Source organism: Phasianus colchicus, chromosome 3 (genome assembly GCF_987193195.1).
Source record: "Phasianus colchicus chromosome 3, bPhaCol1.hap1.1, whole genome shotgun sequence".
Taxonomy (NCBI): domain Eukaryota; kingdom Metazoa; phylum Chordata; class Aves; order Galliformes; family Phasianidae; genus Phasianus; species Phasianus colchicus.
The window spans coordinates 73,840,050-73,861,775 of NC_143438.1; the positions used below are offsets into that span (position 1 = coordinate 73,840,050).

General features: G+C 35.4%; 1 protein-coding gene across 8 annotated transcripts in view; it reads left to right on the forward strand.

Moving 5' to 3' along the window:
- VPS13B (vacuolar protein sorting 13 homolog B) overlaps positions 1 to 21,726 on the forward strand; it is a 410,907-nt gene that overhangs the window by 47,443 nt on the left and 341,738 nt on the right. For all 8 annotated transcript variants that reach the window (XM_090137834.1, XM_031591056.2, XM_090137833.1 and 5 more), the window contains 9 exons: positions 1,986 to 2,254; positions 4,806 to 4,901; positions 5,238 to 5,360; positions 7,432 to 7,569; positions 8,637 to 8,724; positions 14,057 to 14,248; positions 14,897 to 15,066; positions 18,619 to 18,813; positions 20,197 to 20,321. In XM_090137834.1, coding sequence (XP_089993960.1) covers positions 1,986 to 2,254; positions 4,806 to 4,901; positions 5,238 to 5,360; positions 7,432 to 7,569; positions 8,637 to 8,724; positions 14,057 to 14,248; positions 14,897 to 15,066; positions 18,619 to 18,813; positions 20,197 to 20,321 — 1,396 coding nt within the window. The remainder of the gene's footprint in view (positions 1 to 1,985; positions 2,255 to 4,805; positions 4,902 to 5,237; positions 5,361 to 7,431; positions 7,570 to 8,636; positions 8,725 to 14,056; positions 14,249 to 14,896; positions 15,067 to 18,618; positions 18,814 to 20,196; positions 20,322 to 21,726) is intronic.

Genomic DNA, 21,726 nt, shown 5'->3' on the forward strand with positions numbered 1-21,726 from the left:
TCAATTTGTATAAAACTTATATAAAACTGTGAAGCAGAATTGTTCAAATGTGATCTCACCTAATGGGTAGCTGGTAATGGTGAGGTAAGTGTTCCGTCATGAGTCTGGCCCTGTTGTGGTGGGGGTGTTCCTGCAAATCTTTTCTTGATGATGGAATAATAGCAAGGGTATTGATTCCCTCATCGTATACATTAAGACAAAGAAAATTCTTAATAGTGAGATGAACAGTTTATATCTGTATTTCTTAATGTTTTTAACAAAAGCATAAAAAAAACAACAAAAAAACCCCACTTTGGGTTGTTTGCAAGGTGAAGACAAATAATGTTGCTTCAGTGTTAGTGTGTGATGATTATTTAAAGAAGGTGTAGCAGAATTTCAGCAGTTTCCACAAAAGTTCTTTATCACAGATGTTCTCAGGTTTGAATGAAACCTGTTGTGATGGTTTGTCTAAGTTAATCGGTAGTCTGCTTTCCTGCAACATCTTCACTAGCTTAACATTATCTGATACTGTTGGCAAATAGAAAGGGGATAAGTGATAATGTTCCTTAAGAATTCACATGCATTTTAGATGTTTAGAAAATCATTAAGAATGTAACATGAATTGCTTAGAGCACGTTAATCTCGTGCTGCAGTAAAAAATGATTCTTTTGTACTAGCTTTTGTCACTTCTTGAATTTGAGGCTAGATACAGTTTCGGAAAGTTTTCCTTTTTTAATTTGTCTTGCATAAATATCAGATGTCCTTTACCTTGTTTTGCTTTAAGGAATGTATAAACTTGCTGTTTGTGATTATACTGTTTGCTGTCATTAGTTTGGTCACGTGAAGAATGTGTAAAATCCTGGAAAGAGGTTGGAGAGAGACTATCGTGCTGAAGTTTGACTATTATGCAATGTAAGGGAGATTTTCCTAAAGAGTAGCCATTAAGAGAATGGGGAGAGAAATGGGAAGAGTGAAAGTGTGAGAATGTGTGAGTTGAGATGAAGACAGCTCACTAGTGCAAACAAAGCAGAACAAGGAATTCATTTGCAACTTCTCATTGGCAGACAGGTGTTCAAGCCACTTCTAGGTAAGCAGGACCCATGCATATAACTACTTGAGAAGAGAAATACTATCACTCTTACTGTCTTCCCCTCCTTCCTCCTCCTTTAATATAGCTTTTACTGCTGAACACAACATCATTTGGCACAGGATATCCCTTTGGTCAATTTTATGTGTTTGATAGAGTGCTAAATATCTCTTTCCCTGGGGGAGCTACACTGCATCATGCAGTATATGAAACTGAAATAGTTAATATCATTCTAGACTCTCATGAGAGTGATGATGAAGCTAGGCAGGCTAAGTTAATTGTGCAGTGCACATTTGGATCAGGAATGTTTGGCAAAATACCTCTGTTCCGTATATTATTCTTTTCCACAGAAAACCGGTGTTTGGCTTATCGGTTTACAGATGATGTGTACTTCTTGCAAAATGTAGATAAACCTGTATCTTACAATACTTGAAACAAAAGATGTTTTCAACCTTTATTTTGGGTGCTGTGATGTTTTTTCATCTTCCTTGCTACAGCTTTTGCAGATGAATTCGTTTTTTAATTTTCATTTTTTAAATTGAAAGCTATAAGATAATAATATGTCAGAATTTAGTAGGATTTAATTTGCAGCTTCAGATGGTGCCTATTGAAAGAAGTCTTCAATACCGCACACTTTCAAGGCAATTTCTGGTATAGTTGCAAATGTACCACAATAAAATTTTTGCAAAAACCCTTAATATTTTGAAGAGGAAAATCTTTGTGAAGCAAACAAGTATTTGAATGCTTAAGTAGAAGTTTTTAATTACTAAGTGTATATTCTATGACTGTACACAAAATATTTCTGAATGATATGGGGAGTCTTGTACTAGATACACTTTACATGCTGTAGTTTTGAATGCAATAAATGAACTACCAAGCACGGGTGATTTGAAATTTGACTTAGTTCTTTTATTAAAAGGTGCAGAAGATGAAACAGGCTCAGTAATGCAATATCCTGCACAATACGTTGCTCAAGATCCTTATCTGCATCAAGATGATGATCAACAACAAGGATGGGTTTCTTGGGCCTGGTCTTTTGTCCCTGCCATTGTGAGTTATGATGATGAGGAGAATGAATCTAGTGGAATTGATGATGGAACAACGCTGCGTCAGCAGAAATCTCAGTCTCTCAAGGATCCTATTATTTCGATTGGATTTTACTGTTCAAAGGCAACGGTGACTTTTAAGGTGAGGATTTCTTTGTCATTTAGGATTTTAAGAGTTTGTTGAGGGTGCATAAAGATTTCGTGATTGTTTGTCTACTGTTTGATTTGAGACTGGGGATATTACATTGATGAATAACAACAGGAAAAAAGGGAGTGTTGTAAGTTAATTTCACATAATAATACTTAGTTAACTTCAGTGGAATGTGGTTTTGCTATTTGAAGTAGAATTTAAGTGCAAATGCTGAAAGAGAAAGGGAAGCCTGTTAATACATTTTGATGAATGCTTTGTGGAGAAAATCTTAAAAGGCTTTTTGTGAAAGCTTATTGTGGTATTCTACCCCTCTAATGCTTGTATTTATTTATTATGGAAGGGCTCTAACTTGATAGAGCATGAGAATGAGCATTAGAGGAGTTTGTGTGCAAATATGAATTTAAATCATAATGTTCTTTTTTCCCCTTCAATAAAAAATCGAAATAGTTTTTGGACTTCTCTATAGTCCTTTCATGAGTTTGCAGAAGGGAATAGACAGAGTTGGAACACTGTGCTGAAATGTACTGGTAGAAATAAAAAAAAAAAAAAAAAAAATTAAGGTTCTGATTTGGCAAAATACTTCTAAAGCATGCCGAAGTATATGCAAGCTGTCTCTAGATGTACAAGTGTAGTAGAAAGTGGCTCTTGTTTTAACAGTTAATTGTGTTAAGTAAAGGCCAGAACTCTTCTGAATGGGAAACAATACTGCTTCCAGGAGCAGAGGAATTTAAGGTTCATTACTATGACTTTAAGATGTTTGGAAGAAGTGCAGTAGTTCAGTAACCCTTGTTTAATGTTAATGTGCCTGATTATGCCCTCAGTACCAATGGGCATGTCCTCTCCATTTGCCTGTTTGGCTTGCCATTTGTGTCAGAGACAGTGGTTTGAGTGATTGCGTGGCTCCTTGTTTTTATTTGTTGTTGTAGCAGAGCATTTGGCGTCTGCGTAGTTGGCAGAGAGAATGAGACAAATGATTTTGGGCTGTGGGCATTTTGTAGGGGATGTCTGTATCTTCAGTCTCTTGTCAAACTTGATTGCAAAATTTAAGGGCATGAACAAACATGTTCTTTTCAATCTGTCTCAGCCATTGTTTTTTTTTTTTAAAAAAAGGCTAAAGAAATTATGGAGACTTTTCTTCTGCCTTTAATTAAATCTCTGGGACACCACTAAAAAAAACCTTTAAATTCTCATTATTGTGGTTCAGCATGTTCTTTCTTCTGTGTTTTGTCATGCACTATTAATTTGGTGCACCCTTTCCACATGTGAGAAAGCTTGTTAAAATAATAACTTTTCTTGAACAGAATTCGCTGGATAAGGCTTTCACAGATTCAGAATGGCCTGGGTTGAAAAGGACCATAATAATCATCTAGTTTCCATCCCCTGCTATGTGCAGGGTTGCCAACCACTAGCTTTCCTAGTGTTTCTTTGGCAAGTTTGTGGATTTTATATTAGGAAGTCATAAAAAATACTTAGAATATAACATCTTAAACTATAAATTTTAAATGTGAAGTATAAGACTAATATGGTGACATTTAAGAGGAAAACAGAATTCATTGTTCTGCTTACATCCAAAGAATGTGTGGAATTAATTTGTGGTTCATATTTTGATTAAAAAATAAGGTCAGGTTTCTGCTTTAGCATTCTGAACAGTTGATATCATTTCAGCTAAAAATTGTGCCAAATTAAATGTTGCGTTTTCTAATAACAGTGAAAATGATTCTTGTAATGTCTGAATTCTTGTAATCAATTAATTGCTTTTCCTCCACAGTAATTGCACACAGCTGAAGGGTGATTAGTGACTTTTAAAATCCAATTTTCTTGAACATTTAGATTACAAAATTTTACTTTGAAACAGCAACTGTGTGTATGCAGTCCTGATGATAATGAGAGGTTGTGGATTTCTAATATAAAAAATGGAATTATAACTAGTCAAGCTGCTCAACATAAACAGTTTATCTTCTTTAAGTGCAAAATACTCTTGAGTGTTTTGTATCTCTTCTTTTGTCTTATCTCCAGATTATATGCTTTTTAAACAGAGTGCATATGAACTAGCATTTTTAATGTTTATATCAAATCATGCAAGAAATATGAACGTGTGTTTTTCTGAATTGCCATTAAAAAAAACCAAAAATATGATTGCAATTCCAAGTGTTTCCTTAAGATTATGTTTAATTTTTTTCTGGGAAGGATAAGTAATTCATATTTATGGATTTTTACAGATTTACAAACTAATTTGAAACCACATTAATGATCTAGCAGTGTATCTGTTTCATCTTTTGCATAGTTTCTCTTTACAGAAGTTGTAGTTTGCTTATCTAGAGGATGTAAAACAATTTTTTTATGGCTTGCTTCAACTAGAAGTTGAATATGAGAAGTTCTGATATGGATAATGTGGCACAGCTGTTGAACTGCACCTGTTTCCTGCTTGTTAATAAATTTTGTCTATAGTTGAATTCGTCTTCATCAGTTCTGTGTATTAATGACATTGTCTGTTTAATACTAATATTGACTTATACATGGTGTTTATCCTATTGTTTCATAGCTCACTGAAATGCAAGCTGAAAGTAGTTATTATAGCCCTCAGAAAGTAAAATCCAAAGAAGTTTTATGCTGGGAACAAGAAGGAACCACAATTGAGGTAATATTCCAATTAATTTTTTATTCATTACTGTACTATTTACTGCAGTAAATAGCTTCTGAGACATAAAATTTTTTGAAATGACTTCATGACTCATTTTCATATTCTGCTGCTGTTTGTTTAATAATCACATATAAAAGAGGATGGGATTAACCTGGCATCTGATCACCATAACACTAGAATTTTAGAGAAATTATAAATATCATATTTGTTTAACTTACTATTCATTAGAGTACTAAAGATACGAAAGTTAAACATACTCCCATTTTTTTTTTTCTTTTTCTATTTGTCATGGACAGCAATTCTTCAAAATATCACACTTTTTTCCCTCACTAGGTCCTTATGAAAGGTGAACTTTTCTTTGATTGCCAAATAGGTTTTGTTGGCTGCCAAGCTATGTGCCTTAAAGGAATTATGGGGATTAAAGACTTTGAAGAGAACATGAATAGGAGTGATGAAGTGAGTATATTGGAGTATTAGTTGACTTACTGAACAAAGCAGTGCTAGTATGCTTTATTAAAATATTTGATTGCAAGAATTGGAAAAGCTGGTGTTATCAGTTAATTTTTTTGGATGTGTTACTACAGTATAGAGCTCAATGTGTTTTCCTTTCAGTTGAAAAGACAAGAATCTAAGAGTGAGGAGTTACAGAATATGAGACTTTTTTTGAGAATCCCACTTCCCCACCCTTTGTTTCCCCCAGTCATGTTGTCTTTTTGCATAGTTGGATCTTATATAGCAAATTGCAACACTTAAAATTTTTTTTTGAAAGTACACAATTTAATAGAAGTTCAGTATAATGATGCATACTAAGTAATAGAGATAATAAAAATAGTCAAGAAGTATATTGCCTCATTTTTCAGTTGTCAACTGAAATGGAGTAAGGTGCTCTGATGGCCTCGTTACAGGCAAGGCGGAACTGGTTGGGGATTTAAGAGTGGATGGCAGCTTTGCCTGCAGGAAATACGAGACTGATGTTTAAAACTGTGAGAAGAGCGAGCAAGTTAAATAGCAGAATGGTATCCCTTGGCTTCAGAAGAGCAGATTTTGGCAGGATTCTGTGGAATGCTGTCCTAGCAGGATAAGAGCCTTAAACCTGGTTGAGTTTCAAAAGCAGCTTTCTCTTAAGGTCAAGAGACTTGTTCTGATGTGCAAAGAATATAATTATGGCAGAAGAGCAAATTAAAAAAAAAAAAAAAAAAAAAGCTCTTGACTGCACTGAAACATGAAGTGAAACATAGTTTTGCATAATGGAAAAAATTGCTGGAGATAAACTCATTTTCTGCTAGTGGACTGTGCTTACATGGCAGAGTAGTACATGGCAGTTTTTCCTGTGGAAAAACTGAGTGATATGCAGAATACATTGACTTTATCAAGGCCTTTTAATATAGCTTGCCCCACAGTACTTAATCCCAGAACAGTGAGATATTGATTAGATAGTGGGGGATAAGTTGGATAGAAAAGTGGGTCACTGTGCTCAAAAAGATGCATTTGGAGGTACCAAGTCCAACTGGTAGCTCTTTGCTTGTGGTATTCTCCAGGAGTCACTCTCACACTGTGTGCCCTCCCTTTGTGGTCAGTGCCAGGGACTGTCTCTTTCACCATTCTTTCATTCAATCTGATGACTCCTTGAGCTGACTCCCTTATCTGCTTTTCCTGTTATCCTCTTGTATTGGTTAAACAGGGGGAGTATGAGCTAGTATTGCTAGATAGCTGAACCACTGAGTCACCAGCTGGAGTATCTGGTTTAAGGTTAATTACTTGAATTTTGGATTGCATGCAGCAAGTGAATGACTGTCCTGAAGATTAGTTGATAAAGGACTTTTGACCATTGCTGCTTTTTTCTGCTACACTCTAGGTTTAAATTAAGAAAAACTCTATGGGAGCACTGTTGTTGACACAGCTTTGCTTGTTCTCTTTATGTGCTGCTACACTTGCATTTCATACAGGTTTTAGCTTTGATGAGTGTGGTTAAGTATGGATGACTGACAAAAATCGGTCTCACATAGGTTGCCTTTTTGAAGGAATAACCCTTGGTAGGAAAGTTTTTTTAAGTTTAGGGAAGAGGATTTGGGATATGGAGAAAGAATGTATAACACCACGAAGAAAGAAGAATGTTAAAGCAGATTATACATCAAGATAACTAATTGTTTTGGATAGGTTAAATGAAGTATCTGAAAGATGCTGGTCAGTCAGAAGTGGAGTAAGTAGTGACAAGATGGTGTATTGGTAAGACTATGGAACAGATTTCAGAATAACGATGGTCTAAGGTTATTTTCTCTTAAAACTGTGTTCTGCTTTATTAGATATATAGTATTAGCTTAGGCTGTTTTTATTAACTTGAAAATGGGGTGAGGGAGTGGACAGGAACTTAAAAAAAAAAAAAAAAAAAAAACAACTTAAAATGATGTCTTGTTTTCATTCATGATGATGTGACTGGAGTTCATGTCATTAGTGTGTTAATCAGAATTGCTGTTAACTCCGCTTTTCTTTTTTCCCTTGCTTTATTATGCTTGACTGCTTTACAAAGGAGGCCTACTTCTTTAGCTGTGGAGAAAATACGAGTGCAAAAGGGAAGACGTATCTTACCAATTCACTGTTTGATTACAGAAGTCCAGAAAATAATAGTATTCGTGCAGAATTTATATTGGATGCAGCTCATCATAAGGTCAGAGAATTAATTTTTGTCTTACAAAAAACATTTTCTAATCCTTTCCAATGAATGTTTTTTTTAGAACTGTGTACTGTTAGATTTTGAAAAATGCTAACTGCAAAGCAACTGCAGGGAAAATTAGACGTGAAAGAATGAAGGTCCAGTATATACTTTTTTACACTGAAGCAATAGCGTGTTCATTGTCTTCAAACAGACTCTTGGAAATCTGATTTGGGGATGCATTAATTCTTTTGTCTGTGTGTGCTCTATTCATCTACTTAGAGGATGTTTTGCTAATTCTACCTTAGCAGAGACAGATTTTCAGTCACTATTAGTCTGTTTGTTGTACATTAAAACTAAATTATCTGACTGTCCCCACCTATTAAAGGCTTGATGCAGTGACCAAAATAGTCACTTCCAGGTGTGATGCCCTGTGTTGTTAGTGTACTGGTAAGCCACTTACAATTTTGAATATATCTAATTTCTTTTATATTTTATTATTATATTCACCAGTACTGATTAAATTTAACTTGAAGGCTTGCATTAAAAAGATGTGAAATTAGTGAAATCACATACATATTCAAACACTTCTCATAGCTTTAAGTTCTAGTCTTCCCTTGACCTGTCTGTTTTTATATATATATGTGTGTGTATGTATAAAAAAAAAAAATACTTGGTGGCATAAAGTCTTGCTAAGCTACTACTGTTTAAAGATAATATAAATAAATTAGCTTTAGTTTTGAATGTTGTTAATTAGGCAGATCTGTTGGATGCAAGGGGTCAAGTGAAGAATATTTACTCCATTAAAGGTACTAATTAACTAGAAGCTATTGATGAATTGGTCAGTGTGTCCACTGGAATTATGGATGTGCCTTTGTGTGGCCTCAAACAGAAGTTATATCACCTACCAGAAAGGTGAATTCTTTGGGATAACCTCTGTCCTTTGTTTTGATAAGCCTTTCTGTGTGTTGATGCTCAAATCCAAACACGAATATATCTCTCTCATACCAGCCTATCAGTTGGTAATCTCAAGATTATTTCCTTATACAACATTTTCTTTGTTTGCTTTGCTTTGTTGGTAGGAGACCTACACAGAGATAGCTGGAATGCAGAGGTTTGGGGCTTTTTACATGGATTACTTGTACACAATGGAAAGCACCAGTGGCAAAGGTACCTTTTTTCTTTGTTTACCCTGTTAAATAATTGAAACAAAGACTCTTCAGACCAAACTGGTCCTTGACCAGTTGTCCTCTAACTTACCTTAGATTTACCATCATGTTCATAGCTGGAGTGGTTTCGTCTGCACTGATGTGTTTGGCTGTTTGTTCTGTTGTTGATTGTTGGAGTTCTTTTTCTGCGTAAGTTATTCAGATGATACCACTTTCAGTCAGTGGCTAGACTGAAAATAATTTTCTAACAGCAGCGGTAAGGTTCATGAAGTATGATATCCTTTTTCAAAATTACTACTGTTATTGACTTTGGAAAGCAAATGTTTTAAGATATCCTCAAACTATGTTGACAGCATACTTGATGCAAGAGATAAGGACTCATTTTCTCCTTTGAAGAGAATACAAGGATGAAAGAAGTATACCTTCAGAATAACTCAACTGAAAGTATAGGTGAAGGTGACTTCCATAGTTGCAGAGAAGGTGGTGGGGAGAATTAATCTTTAAAAATATACATCTCTGTGATTTTGTAAGCAAATGCTAATCTAAAGCATGTACACTAAGGTATTTACTAATTCTAAGTAGTTTTTTAGATTCTCATAAATTCTCTTCTAGTTCTCAGAATAGATTTGATCAAGTATGTCTACTTTGAATGTCAAAAAAAACCTAGACAAAGTAGTTAGAGTATCAAAATTCATTCAAATATTGTTATTATACATTCATTCTTATAATAAATTGCAGTGTGACTATTGTCAGCAATGTATCTATTGTTGACTAGCCCTTTTCAGAAATTGCTTCATTTGAAAATATTTTCTTTTTAGCTCAAGGTTCTGCTATTTTCCCCTCTTCAGTTTCTCTATTTCTTTCAGTTTGCTTTATCAGGATCTTCTATTTTCTGTGTCATTCACAAAGAAGATACCTCACAAAATGTAACAACTTCCTATTGAGCCTTTTAGTGTGCTTTTAGTTCAGTATTACTCCGATAATTCAGCTACCTTAACACATAAGAGAATAGAGTAGTTAATTTCAAATGCACGATTAATTGTTTTTCTAGAAGCAAGAATTTTAAACTTTACATTTCTAAATACATTAGTATCTCTGAAAAGTAGACGTGACACTTTGTGTTGTTTGCTAGGTAATTTTCTATGTTGAAAGTCATGCATGTAGTTAATAGAACATGAACAAATAAGGGTAAAATATATTTAAAACAAATGTATAAGTATTTCAGTTTTCTGATTACTATAGAAATCTTGCTACATTTTTAATATGTGGCATTTAATCTTTGTATATATTTTACTTCCTTGTTTTGACACTAACATGTTTTAATTACAATCAGTGCACACCACCTTTCCCTTAAAAAAGAAAAGCTAGCAGAGTTTAAATTATAGGAGGTAGTTACTGTGATTGTAAGATTTTTATCTATTGAGGCAATTTTGGTTTGACACCTTCTTTGCCCCTTTAACCTTTTCTGAAGCATACGATTACTGATTAAACCACAAGTACCTCCTGGATAACATTAACCTCTGAGTTTCATCTGCCACTTACAGAAATGCATTAATCACCTCTAGTATTTTGAATAAAAACAAGATAGTGAATCATGCACAGAAGTGTTTTGAAGTTGTTTCTTATTTTTCTGTTTTTTTTTGCTTTTCATTGTAATGCAACACAGTAAATTCCTTGAAACATTTTGAGGTACGTTGTGCTGATCAGTGATTGCATGACTAACAGATCTGATGGAGTGTAATTTTGAAGTTGCTTTGTTTATAATGTATATCTATCTGTTTTGATGACATGTTTACTTTGCAGCACTCTGATGTGAAGCTTTTGTCAAGCAGAATTAGGCAAAGGTTTTGTGAAGGGCTGGATGCTCAGTGATCAGTAACCTGGTTTCCTGTATGCATCCAAACAGTTTAAAAAGTTACCTGTAAGCACTGAGTTCTATAGAAATTAAATACATAATTGCACTTAATTTTTGACAAACTGGTTTCCATAAATATTGTATAAATATTGAGTATATTATCCTTAAACCTGAAATATGTTGAAGTGGGTTTGTTTTTCTTCACAATGAAAAAGCAGACCATTATTAGGTCATTATTAAGCCTTCTAGAGGCTTTTTGCCATGTTATTTTTTGTGAGATTAATTTTTTTGCACTTCCTTATAGTGTTTATCTGAACTGAACACAGGGTAGAGTCAGGAGAAGCGCTGACAAAAATGTGTTAGCTGCTTGTTAAATAAAGCATATCCTGATACCAGACTGTATGTTGACTTTAAAAAAAAGTCCTTTCCATTGTTTATTAAATAGGTTCTAAGTATTAGTTTCAAGGTTTGTTTTCTGTTTGCCATTGAAGAATTTTGCATTCCACAGTATTTCCATTTGTAGGCTTGAATAGTCTTTGTATGGTAGGAACATTTTGTCCACATTCTCCTTCAGAAATACAGAGGCTAAGTCATGCAAAGTCCAGTGTTTAGGCTTGCCTGGGCTGCATTGAGTGGAAAGGGGTTTTCTTGGGCCACGTGTATGTTGCACCAAAAATAATGCCTTCTATTTATTTCGATGGAAACAATAACCAGTAACACTACTATTTTTCACTACAGTCACCAGCACTAGCTTCTCACAACAAATGAGTGAGAACCTTTATGCTGCACTTTTTTTTAAAAAACAACAACAACAAAAAAAAACCAAAAACAAATCTACACTAGCACAGGTGACCACTGTTAACCACTGCCAAAACATGAAACACCACCCACTGCTGCACTGTGCTCACATCTACTGTTTGGCCTCAGTCAATGTTTGGAGAGCAAGTAACAAAACTTATTTTGCTATATGATGACAGGAATAAGATGTGATTGTGAAGCAAGGGATATTTTTCTCTGGTAAGGTAAGTTTTACGTCTGGCAAAAATACATGATCAGATTGCTATTTGTGTTGAATATTTGATTGCAACTCTATACATTCCATTTGAAAATTTGAAAGTTATTTTATTTATTAATGTCTACTGAAAATAGAATTGCAAATATACAAATAAAAAAAGGATAATGTTTTGGTAATCTTGAAACCTGTCCTCAAATTCCTTAATGAGGATGGAAAGCAGGGCTGCATATATTTCGCTGTTCACAGTACTGTGTTTAACCATTGCATTAAAATACATGAAATTCTTTGCTGTAACTTAAGTCAGCACAGCACTACACTGTCCTTGTGCCCTGGTTGCAGTCCAGACTGCCCATTGCACACCAGTGTTTGGTTGTTGCTGAGTGATGGGTGTGCCTGGGGCTGGGCTGTTCAGTGGGACAGAACTTCCATCATGATGGCACAGGGCAGGAGGTGGCTGCAGGCTGGGCTGGGCAGCATGCAGCCTGCAGGCCAGGGGTTGGACATTCCTGGGCTGAGTGCTTTCATGCTTTCACTATCCACTTCTATTAGGCTATTAGGGACAAAGCTAATATTCCCACAGTAGCCAGGCCTGGGGATGTGTGCAGACCGTTAGGCCAGCTCTGTGGCATATTAGACATAGTCTCAGTTTACTGGGCAACCTTTCTTGCCTGTGCACTTTTGGTAGAGAATGATTTAAGCACAAGGGGAAAAAAATCATTCAAAGCAACCTCCCTTCCTCTTCTGCTGAGCGCACTTCACCCGGAAGTTGGACTGGTCTCTTACAGCTGACAGAAGACTAAGTTTCTCTCAGGCAACCTTTCTTAAAGAAAAATGAGATTTGCCTTAAAGTTGTAAAGTACACTGTGCCCTGCTGTTCACTGTGAAGCCTTGGCTGCTCAGAGGTGCACAGGTCCTGTGCATCTTTGACAAAATGGTAGTAGGTTGGCTGTCTGCAGCAGCTGCAGTTCCTGCTGCCTGGTCTGACCAGCTGTTCTTGTCTTGCACTTTATGTTAGGATAGGCAGGTTATCTTGGTGAGGAAGTTTGCATAACTAGAATTTGGAGAGACAATGATTTTCCAGGTTTTGTGTCATACTTCTCTACAATTGTGAGAAAGTTTATTTGCATCCAGGTGGATAGGTGGAAAGCAATGGGGATGGGATCTGCCTTGCATAGTGAGTTGGTGTACGGGATCTGGATTGGATAAGAAAGAGTTAAGAGTTTGGAAATTACTTGAAAAATATTAATGATAAAAGGGATAAAGGGAAAAGTAGGAGCACTATGTACATAGCCTTTGGTTTCTGTGGCTTGACCTCATTGAAAGACTACAAGGAAAGTATGTCAAATGGACAGCTTTCTAATGGTGTGTGCGTGAAACTGTGAATACCAAGGTGAAGTGAACTGCAGTGACTTTCTTGCGTGTTCATTTCCTATTTGTCATAGCTCTGACCATAGAGTTATGAAATATTGTGCTATCTCAAAAGTAGGCACTATCCAGATTCAGTGAATGAATTAAACTGTCATCTTCAATTTTATCACATTTTTTCTTTTTTTTGTAGGTTAATACTCTGAGAATCTGTTTAATATTGATTGTTATTTTGTCAGGCTGTTCATTTGCATAATAGTTTGTGAGGTATATAATGTTTTGTGCTTGCACCAAAGTAATGAAGACATTGTCAAAATAATGTCTGAGGGGGAAAAGTGAAATTTTCTGAACTAAATGTTAGTGATGTGAAGATATTTTTTATAAGCCATATGTAAGAGGAATATTTAAGTGTCTGAAGTTGTTTAACAGAAGAGTTTTCTGTAAGTATATCTAGAGAAGTGTAGGCATACTGTTTTATAGCTTGTAGGTGACTGGTACACACTGAATGCCTGTACCTCATTCTGAGAAAATGATAGTTATACTTCAATTGATACAATACATTCTGAACACAAGTGTATTGATCTTTTAGATACAGAGACTTAACAACCTTTTTATTCCTGTGATAGTCCTGAAAAGGTGTTTGAGACACAGTGATTAAAGAAGTTTCCTCGCTGCCCCTGCTTTACCTCATCATTGAATGGAAGTGAGGGCTTATCTTCAGTTGTCAATCTGATTTAGAAGGTGCTGAAAAACAAAGCTGTCTTTGGCATCCTGGTTTAAGGTTCTGCAGAAGTTTGGCTGTTATTAAAGAATCAAAAACTTGGGAGTTACAAAGATAATTAGGAAGTCCCTCACTGACTGGGTTAAGCTGATCATGGTGGTGAGGCAGAATCTTGCCCTGTTTGCGAAACATTAAACAAGAGCTATTTCTGATTAAATACATTAAAACTCTCATAGTATATTCAAGTGTTTAACTTGCACTATATTCTTCGTGTAAATCTTTGATCGTTGGATTTGAAACAGAAGTAACTGACAACATTAACAATTTATGTCCATTTGTTTGGTGTAACTTGTTGCTGTTTGTAAAATTTCTTGTAGTTTCTGGGAATCAGCAAGACCCTTCTTCAGTAAAGAACGAAGAGTTTGGAAATGTTCAGGAGATGTCTACAAAAAGCCTCATTGTGGGTCCACTCAATCTTCGACTGGATAGCAGTGCAGTGCACCGGATAATGAAAATGATAGTTTGTGCTCTAGAACATGAATATGAGCCATATAGCAGAACTAAACCAGGTTTGCTCCTATTTCATACACAAAATATACAGAATTAAACCAGAACTTCAGTGAATTTGAAGTTGCAAATTCCAAATAGTTAAAAGCTGCCATTCCAAATAAGTTTCTAAAGAAAAATTTTAAATAAAAATGAAACACTGTCTCCCTATCAGTGCTGGCTATACCTCTTACGATAATTCCAGGCATTTTGACCTTCAGACAATCTGAAACCATGTGATTCAATCATTAGTCTCTTGTAGGGTAAAGGGCTTATTTCACTGACAACTCGAAGTTCTCTTTGGATTCTTCCCTAAGAATGCCTGTTGACACTTACTTGTTTCAAGTAATAGTTAAACTGGACAAAAAATGAATGGAAATAAGTTGTAGTAAAACAGGATGAGTTTCTTGTATAAAACTAAAACTTTCTTGTATAAAACTACTTTACAGATTTCTCCCATCTAAAGTTTGGATTTTCTATTTTGAAATCCAGTTACTGTTGCTTTTAGCCTTAGTTAAAACCGTGAATTAAAAAAAAGATGAAGTGTATTAAATATGAAGGAGGAAAGAAAGTTGCTTTCTATATTTTGCTAGTCCCTAACTGTTTTTCAAAAAGCCACTGTAGTCTTTTATATATTTTAGTCAAATTTATGTAATCTTGGTTTATTTTAGATCTTGCAGATGGAAATAGAACTCTGCCAAGCTCAGAAGAAGTAGCATCGTTGGAGGAATACATTCCTACTCGTCTTACAACATTCACCATTCTTAAATGCACAGTTATAATCCCTGTGGCAGAATTCAATTTACTAGACCACTTGATGCCTGTAATCATGGGTGAGAAGGTATGTACACACCAGTGCTTACTCCCTTCTTCATATTAGTGCATGTTATTCCTTAGAAATGATTAAAGCTAAAATATATGAAGCATGTTGAACACATTGTCTTAATACAGGCCTGGTTGCACCTCTGCTTTTCATCTCTGTCTTCATGGGAAATATCAAAAATTGAAACTATACGTACCCCGGGGTGGAACTGAATTTTGTGCCAGATGTATTACTGATTTCCAAATGAGTTTGGTGCACGTGAACTTTCCCTGTAGATAACTAAGGCCAGCAGTGTGTCCAGTAACTAGTTAGACTTGTTAAAACTGAAGGTATGTACTGGTATGAAAATAACATTTGGAGGAAAAAGATTTTAAATCATAGAATGGTTTGGGTTCATGTTAGTCATTAAGCACACATGAAAAGAAATAGCTATGACTTGATGTGTTTTAGAGAAAACCTTTGGATCAAAAGCAAACTTGTTGCCATTTTGCTGTGCAGGTCTTCCCGTTTTCAGTCAAACTGCAAATCTTTGAACACACACATACTCAGTAGAGGCTTAACAGATGTTGGCAGCTCTGTTTATTTTAGTCCGAGCCCTGGTATCAGCAAGACTTTGGCTGTTCTTGGACATTTAACTGCTGTAGATCATACTGTGTTCGATCTGATTACTTTGTGGTGAATCAATTTTTTCTTCTGAATCTTAATGATCCCTCCTTCTACTTAAATGTTCAAGATTTTCAGGAGAACTGATCTGCGTGCAGGATTGATCAGAGTGGTCTGTGGCACTTGGAAATGTTGAGAATGAACCAAATATAAGAAAACATGCTTTTAAAACATAAGACAATTGAACCACATGATCTTGGAAAGTTCCTTCCAACTGAACTATTTTATATCACATAAGTGTATTAAAAACAACAACAATAATAAGAAAATATTCTCACAAAAAAAAATACAATTAAGATTTTTGTGAAGCAGTTGGCTAAGAAAGAGCCAGAAATGCTGTTAACTAACAGCCGGAATTTGTTTTTATCTTTTGGAAATATGTAGTATAATTTCAGCAAAAAAATCCCATACTATTTTTATTCCCGTGGGACTTCTTTCTCTTGTGCACAACGTATTATAGGGACTAAGCAGTGTTTTGTAATGAAGATTTACTTATGTTTACCTCCTGCTGCAGAAATGGGAAGGTATTTTATGAATAAGAAATAACTAGAAGAGAAGAAAATGTATTTTTTATTGAGTTCAATTTCTAGGAATTTGTCTGATACTAAACACTTCCAATGAGCTTTTTCCACAAGTGACTCCTAACTACATATTCTTTGTACTTGAGGGTAATGTTGACTTTTGACTTTTTTTTTCCAGTGGGATGTATTTTACAGCAGTTCTCAGTATCTTTTGTTCCAATTACAGCATGGGAGTTGGACTTCGATTTGTGAAGAGTTTTGCTATGCTAAACATTCAGTAATTGATATTCAAGTTGACTTCCAAGATAACAGAATTATTTCTGTATCAACCTTTGTTTTAATTGGTATTTTGTTGTCTGACATGCAGATAACACCTGCAGAATACACAGTTTTATGGGAGTGATCTGATGAGTGTTTATAAAGTATTTATATTTGAAAAAGGTGAATATTGTTGGAAGTGTTTGTTACTTTTTTCTTCAGAGAATGATTTGAGCACTGTTACATTATGGAAGGTACAACTGTTTTAAATGATGTTGGTAAAGTGAGTAAATACTGCTGATTATGGGTAAACTAACTTGTGCTTTATATTCTTGTAGAATGTGCTTTATTTACAGCACCTTTAAGATTGTACGTGTAATTCAAGTGAACTTCTTGATTATTTTTACTTAAATTTCAAATTACATTTCCTGAGTGAAGCCTAATGTGCTTAAAATAACAGTAATTTCAAATTTTAGATTGAAACTGATTTCATATAAAGTTAACATCATTTTGATACAAGTTCAATAAAGACTGTTGAATTGATAGAGTACTTTGGATTGCTCTGGAGAGCAACTCTATGTGTTTAATGTATTTTTTAAAACAAGTCCAATAAAAGCAGGTTGCTCCAGAGTTTGTCCAGTCAAGTGTACTCCAGGGATGGAGATTGCCCAAAAAGCTTTTGCACGTACCCCTGTGGAGTTAACTGTTTCACATTGTGTCTGTTGTTATGTTTCCTCTCGCGGTGCACCTCGGACAAAAGTCTGTCCCCTCCCAGCAGATAGCTGTATATAGTAGCAGGATCTCCCTGTCTTTTTCCAGGCTGAACATGCCAGTTATGATAGTCTCTCCCAAAAGAAGGCTCATGTGCTTTATCTCTCCTTTTCTCTTTGGTAGCCCTTCGAGAACTCATTCTGTTCTTTCATGCCTGTTTTGTACTAGATGTATTTCTCTGTTTTAATTGATACTGTGACAAAATATAGGTGGATATAAGAAATTGCACGTTTTATTTTTGGGAATTGCATTTTGTTTTTTTGCTGAGACATCTGGCATGATTGCAAATATGTAATATATGATTGTGTAAAGGTTAGATGAATATGAGTTTAGTATGATGATAGTGCTTTGGAGTGATAAAAAGTAAATATTTTACAGAATAAAATCTTGACATTGTATATTCTTGTGTTGGGTTGGCCTTGGCCAGCTGCCCACACAAATGATTTCTTACTCCTCCATAGGAAGGGACAGATAAAGATGGGAAGGTAGCTTACCAGTTGCCATTACAAGGAAAACATGAGTCAGCTTTGGGAAAATTAGTTTATTGCCATTTGAAATGGATCTGGATAGCAAGCAACCAGCTCCCATTCCCCCTTTCTCCCAGCCTCAATTTCACTGCTTCATTCTTGATTTATTTACCTCTTATCTTTCTTCCTCGAGGAAAGGTGGTTGTGCTTAGTTTGTAGCAGTTTGTTTCTGTTGCTCCTGCTTTCTCACACTTTCACCCTGCTCCATTGTGAGCCCAATCCATGGGCTACGCTCCTTGAGGAAAAATCTGCTCTGATGTTGGCTCCTCTGGGCTGCAGTGGTAATACCTTCTCCGGCATGGTCTCTTCCAAGTACTGTAGGGGAACTTCTGTTCTGACATCTTGAGCATCTTCTCCCTCTTCTCCTTTGCTGACCTTGCTGCTTATGCTGTTGTTTCTCACTAATTTTCTCCTACATCTCAGCTTGTGTGGTCTTTTTGCCCTTAGGTACGTTTCCATAGAGGCATCATCAGTTTGTCTGCTGGACTCAGCTGCACCCTGTGATGGGGCTGCAGTGGTGCTGGCTAGAACTGGCCTGTCCTCACAGAGGGCCCCCTTTGCAGCTGCCTACCTGCCAACATTGGGTACTCATATGCAGTACAATTCTGGATGAAAATATTATATGTGAATTGTGAACTCCTACCACAGAAGAAGCTACTTTGAAATTACTTAAGAATGTGTATTATTTTGATCGTAAGGCTGTGATAATCAGTACATTTTATTACACGTGGATTTGTTTTTTTGTGTCTAGTTTCAGAGAAAGAGATGTTAAGAGTGTACAAGCAATACAACTAAAGTGTAATAGTTGCATGTTTTTTCCCCTCTCATAGAACTTCAGTGGATTGCTGAGTACTACAAGTTTCCAGCCCTTACGGCCTTTACCTTCTGTCAGAATACTGGTGGATAAAATTAACCTGGAACACTCTGTACCAATGTATGCTGAACAACTGGTAAATACGGTCAGCAGCCTCAGCCAGCCATCCGATAACCTTCTTCATTACTGTTATTCACACTGCTATCTGAAGGTAAAATAAGTCTTGAGCTCTGTTTCTTATTGCAGGATGCTGAGGAAAAAGTTAAAACGAGTGTAGATAATCCTTAATGGTAACATTAAGTTTCCAGGGAGGGCGTTTTCAGGATGTGCCAAGTAAATGCATCTTGCAGAATATTATTATTTGGGATCGCTAATCCTGAGTGGAGCCAAATGTTCTGTAACACTAACACAAAACTTCGTCTGAAGCAACACTGCTTCTAATTTCATTGGAATTATAATGTTGCAAACTAATTCCAAGGTTCTTGTGGTGGTATTGAGTTAAAATAATTAGAGGAAACATTTCTCCAATTTAAGATAACAGTTGTAGAATATGTAGATTATCATTAATTATATGTAGTAACCTGTGTGATGTTATTAGGAAGAGACGTTGCTCTTTCATTGTATTGTTACAGCAAAACCTTTACAATGAGGTATACAAAGACTCTTGCCGTACAACTTCAGATATTTTCATTGTAAGAGGAAAGCACTTTGACTGTTCTCCGTTAAAGATCCATTATAAAAGTTATTGCTAGACTGAGAGAAATCTAAGAAGCTGTGAAATTATTCAGTTGCCATCTGCTCAGATGTTAGAATTGAAAACTGAAGTCTCAGAACAGGTTTTAAGATAGGCCTCACATCCTCTTCAGATGCGTTTTCCTCTCAGGCAATCTGAAAGAGTTTTGAATGCTTCTAAAGTGTTAATATTTACTACTGATTGCTAACATTTTTCAGTTATCCATTCACTTGTGTGCTGATACCTTAAATAAAAATGTAAACAATGAAATTCTTACTGCCTGCATGAAAAACACTGTCCCAGAGTTACGTGGCAAGGTTTCAGTTCTCTGACGTGTTTACTCCTGTCATATGTAAAGTGATTAGGACAGCAATATAAAGTCACCTATTTGGTTTTCGTTGAAGGACTTTTTCTGTTCAAGAGTTTAAGTAGCTGCTTGGTCATTTTTTCAAGAGGTAGAGTATAATTTTGAGAGTCTCTTTTCCATATTGAACAGGGGAAAATCATAGAGAATAATGGAGATGAAACTTCTAGGTTGTCTCATCAAGAAAAAAACTTTGAAGTGTATCATCTCATTTCCTTAAATACTACTTTTCTAGCCAGTGCTGTTACAATAAGGAAAAACGTTGTTTGAATGAAAGACAACGTGCAATTTGCAGATTTAAAAGATACAGAATAATGTATTTTAACTGTTTTTGAATAATTCTTGGTCTTTGGCAAAAAGGAAATATGTAAAAATATCTTTTTTTTAAAAAATGCAAGTAATTATAATATAAAATATTCAATGTATTATGTACGTGGAAGTAATCTGAAAATGATCTTATAATGGTATATGCTTTGACCAGCTGCATTTGTTTTCAGGTATTTGGTTTTCAAGCAGCATTGACCTCTTTGGACAGTAGAGGATTGTACAGCTTCCCTGTTCCTGTTATTCCCTCTTTCAGTACTGCTCTTTATGGCAAACTGATCAAGTTTCCCAAGTATTGGTGAGCATGAAGCATGTACAGTATATTTAAGTAACATATTCATGTTTATAATAAATAGTTTAAAAATGCCAAGCTGTATATATATATTTCTGTAAAGTCTTTGTCTCTTTGTCTTTTTTTCATATTCTACTGTGAGGATCGTTATTGTTAATAGATCTCTTTGTAAGGATAGCTGTTAATCAGAATTTCAGATCCTTGTTTGAATGGATGAAAAGATGCTATGCAAGCTCTGTGGTAAAGAACTTTTGATCATAAATGTCAATGTATAATTTTTAATAATTGTGTTTCCTTAAAAGTAGTTCTAATGTCTTTTTGGCTGTAACAAAGTTTTCTTAGTAACAGCCTCTAATACTTTTTTAATGACTAAACCCTTGTAAGGAATCCTACATATAATAACAGGTAAGCAGGATAATGTGTCAAAACTTCATACACTGTGTTCTGTAGTTAATTTGTTGTGATTCGTTTGTGAAAGTTTATTAGATTATTTGAAAGGGGGAAAAATAGAGTACTGGATTCATTCTTAGTTCTACATACAGAATACACTTAGGTTTTCTCTTACAAGCTGTGGTACTATCTTAAAAAGACATTTATAGCATAATCTGAACACCACCAGGTGGTAGCAGCTTAATTGACTTTCTCATGTTTTCCATCAGTAGCCCAAAACAATACTAAGCATTTCAGATGAACTGCTGTTTTGTTCTGACACATTGCTTAAAAAAAACCAACCAGGATAACCAGTAATCAGCACTTACTAATAAGAGTACTTTAGGACTCTGGTAGAATTGACAGCCTTTCCTGACATAACCTGACATTTAACATTTAGCTCAGGTTTGTGATACTTAGGTAATGGTGGAAATACATTACTGTTTAAAAGCAAATTTAGATTTATTTAGTATATTGTAAGATCTCACAACATGTGTGACACGATTATTTTAGAGCTTAAAAATGGTTGAAAAATCTAACAAGTTGGTGGTATTTGAATCTTAGTGCCTTCTCATGAGTGCATTTGTGCTCTCTTTTGCATTTGCCTGCTGTTGCTGTTCTTGGTCATTTGTGGCTGGTTTCTTGCACTCTCACACATGTGCTGCTGCATGCTGGTTATCACATTCCCTTTCATGTGCTTTGTCTGTCTTTCTCTGCCTCCCCTTCACCCTTGTATTATGATGTGTGCCCAGCTGGAAAGTAGAGTATGGTAGACTAATAACAGGTATACTAATAATATGGAAAAATAAAAACAAGCAGTAGTTTTGAGGGTGGGGGGAATGGTGCTGCCTTAAGAATAGGAACTCAAATTTTATTGAGATTTTTGTGAGACCAGAAGGGATGTATTTTAAAAGAATTTTAATAGTAACTTTCTCACTTTGTGTGACATGATATCTTTCTAAAGGTTATTTATTTATTAGCA